We start from the raw sequence: 1,833 nt of genomic DNA on the forward strand, positions 1-1,833 counted from the left end.
TTTAATATTTAAAAATACATACTTGAACACTAGGCTTGACCAGTCGCGAGTAGTCTCTAGTAGCGCCGAACGAGATTGTTCAGAATGCGATCCCCTTTACTTAATACAATTGGACATCAGTGGTGTCTCTCTAAATACTTGGATATATGAATATAGCCAATTTTCGCCATCGATTCACCTTCGTCTACTGATGTTACACGCACGAGGCCTAAGATTTTCACAACAACCAAGCTCAGCGAAAAGGATCTCTTCGCGCGCTATGAACACCCATCCACGCACCTCTTCTCCGAAGAAAATCTCATGACATAACACATGTTCGTATACACGCAGTCCATTGTCTCTTTTTACCAAGTCTATATTTGCTTTGCATTTGTTTAGGTATGAACATCTTTTCATCAAATTTTACCCCAAGTTATCACCTGCATTACCTTTAGGCGCACAACAATGTGCCCTTGCATCCACTGCTCACCCATGCATTTCGTTATCGAATTCGGAAGTGTTAAGTGTTCCCTTATATCCATTTTATTCAGATCTTCTTCCGATTCTTACAATTTAAACTAAATATGCAGCTCTATTCATCTGCCTTGTCTTCTTTACTTTCGCTTTCGCTTCCTTCCTCCTCCTCTATTCCAGCCAGGTACTTGGTGCATAAACTTTTGAGCTGTCCCTTGCTTTTTTGGTGCGTGTTGAGCTTGATGTCTCTCTCCATAGCCTGCACATTTACGTGATGTATATGAACAATTGGTTAGCTACAATACTCTCAAGTCAACAGCAGGACTCTGCCTTATTTGTTAAACTGGCCCGAGTCATCCGTTCGCGGGTTTGAATGGTTGTGTTCGAACTTTGTAGTTGACGTTTGTATTCACATCAGCTATGTACGTATCCTTATGTGCTGCACATCAGTGCTCAACAGGCCATGGCCTCGTAGTTTGTGCCCCGCACGACTGAGTTTATATGTGTGATATGCAGATATATGGCTATGTTCCGTATGATAAGCGTAGACGACTCTCTCCGCCGTCAACAACTCTCTCACATACACCGCTCATATGGGCCTGTCCACAGATAAAACAACAAGGAACTGATACAAATCTGAGGTAACTTGCACGTATAGTAAGACCAGATCCAAAGCTGGCCCGACTATGGGGTCGCTTTCGCGCACATTTAAACAACATGATCTAATGCTGATCCAAATCTAGGTGAGTCGTGCAGCCCAAAACCTAACCAGTCACCTGGCAGCTGCGCAAGTGTGCTCTATCGGTTTTAACTTAATGGACTAGCCCCACTGCCAAATATACGGAGAACTCAACCGCATGCAACACATTGGCTATATCTTCTGACATCGACATCATAAACCAAGTTGAACATAACCGCAGGCATCGTATTCTCCGGTAGATAATAACACGAGGACTATACCCGCGTACCGTATGTCTAGTTGTATACCGCCTGTTCTATCTATTGTCTCTCACATAAACCTTGAAGTCGTCTCCGTGTTTCTTGATCAATGCCTGAGCGAGTTGTTGCTGGCCGTCCGAGAGTGCAGTGACGATCTTTGTTTCGAGTTTGCTGTAGTCTTGCAGAGCTGTCAATAGGGGAATCTCATACAGATGAGCATATCTTTCGGTCGCATCCCGGTAGCCACGCGTGAGTGTCCCTTGTGATACCTATGCATGTATTCTTGTATGTATGTAATAGTGCATGTGTATATGGCTGCATTGTCTATATATATATATATATATATATATATAATGTGTGTGTGTGTGTACGTGTATGAATATGTCTTTATTTATGTAGAGGTGTAGGGCTTGACAGTCTGTCCCAGTATCGTATATAAAA

The 1,833-nt window shown here is 42.9% G+C and overlaps 1 protein-coding gene across 1 annotated transcript in view; it reads right to left on the bottom strand.

Annotated features, from left to right (window-relative positions):
• Positions 1–571: 571 nt before the first annotated feature.
• SARC_00776 (hypothetical protein) overlaps positions 572–1,833 on the bottom strand; it is a gene marked incomplete at its 3' end in the record, with an annotated part of 1,730 nt that continues 468 nt past the window's right edge. Inside the window, exons 2-3 of the mRNA XM_014305528.1 lie at positions 1,473–1,661; positions 572–712 (exon numbers count right to left, since the gene is read on the bottom strand). Of these exons, the coding sequence (XP_014161003.1) occupies positions 572–712; positions 1,473–1,661 (330 nt within the window). The remainder of the gene's footprint in view (positions 713–1,472; positions 1,662–1,833) is intronic.

The sequence above is a fragment of the Sphaeroforma arctica genome (assembly GCF_001186125.1).
Source record: "Sphaeroforma arctica JP610 unplaced genomic scaffold supercont1.27, whole genome shotgun sequence".
In the NCBI taxonomy this organism is placed as follows: domain Eukaryota; class Ichthyosporea; order Ichthyophonida; genus Sphaeroforma; species Sphaeroforma arctica.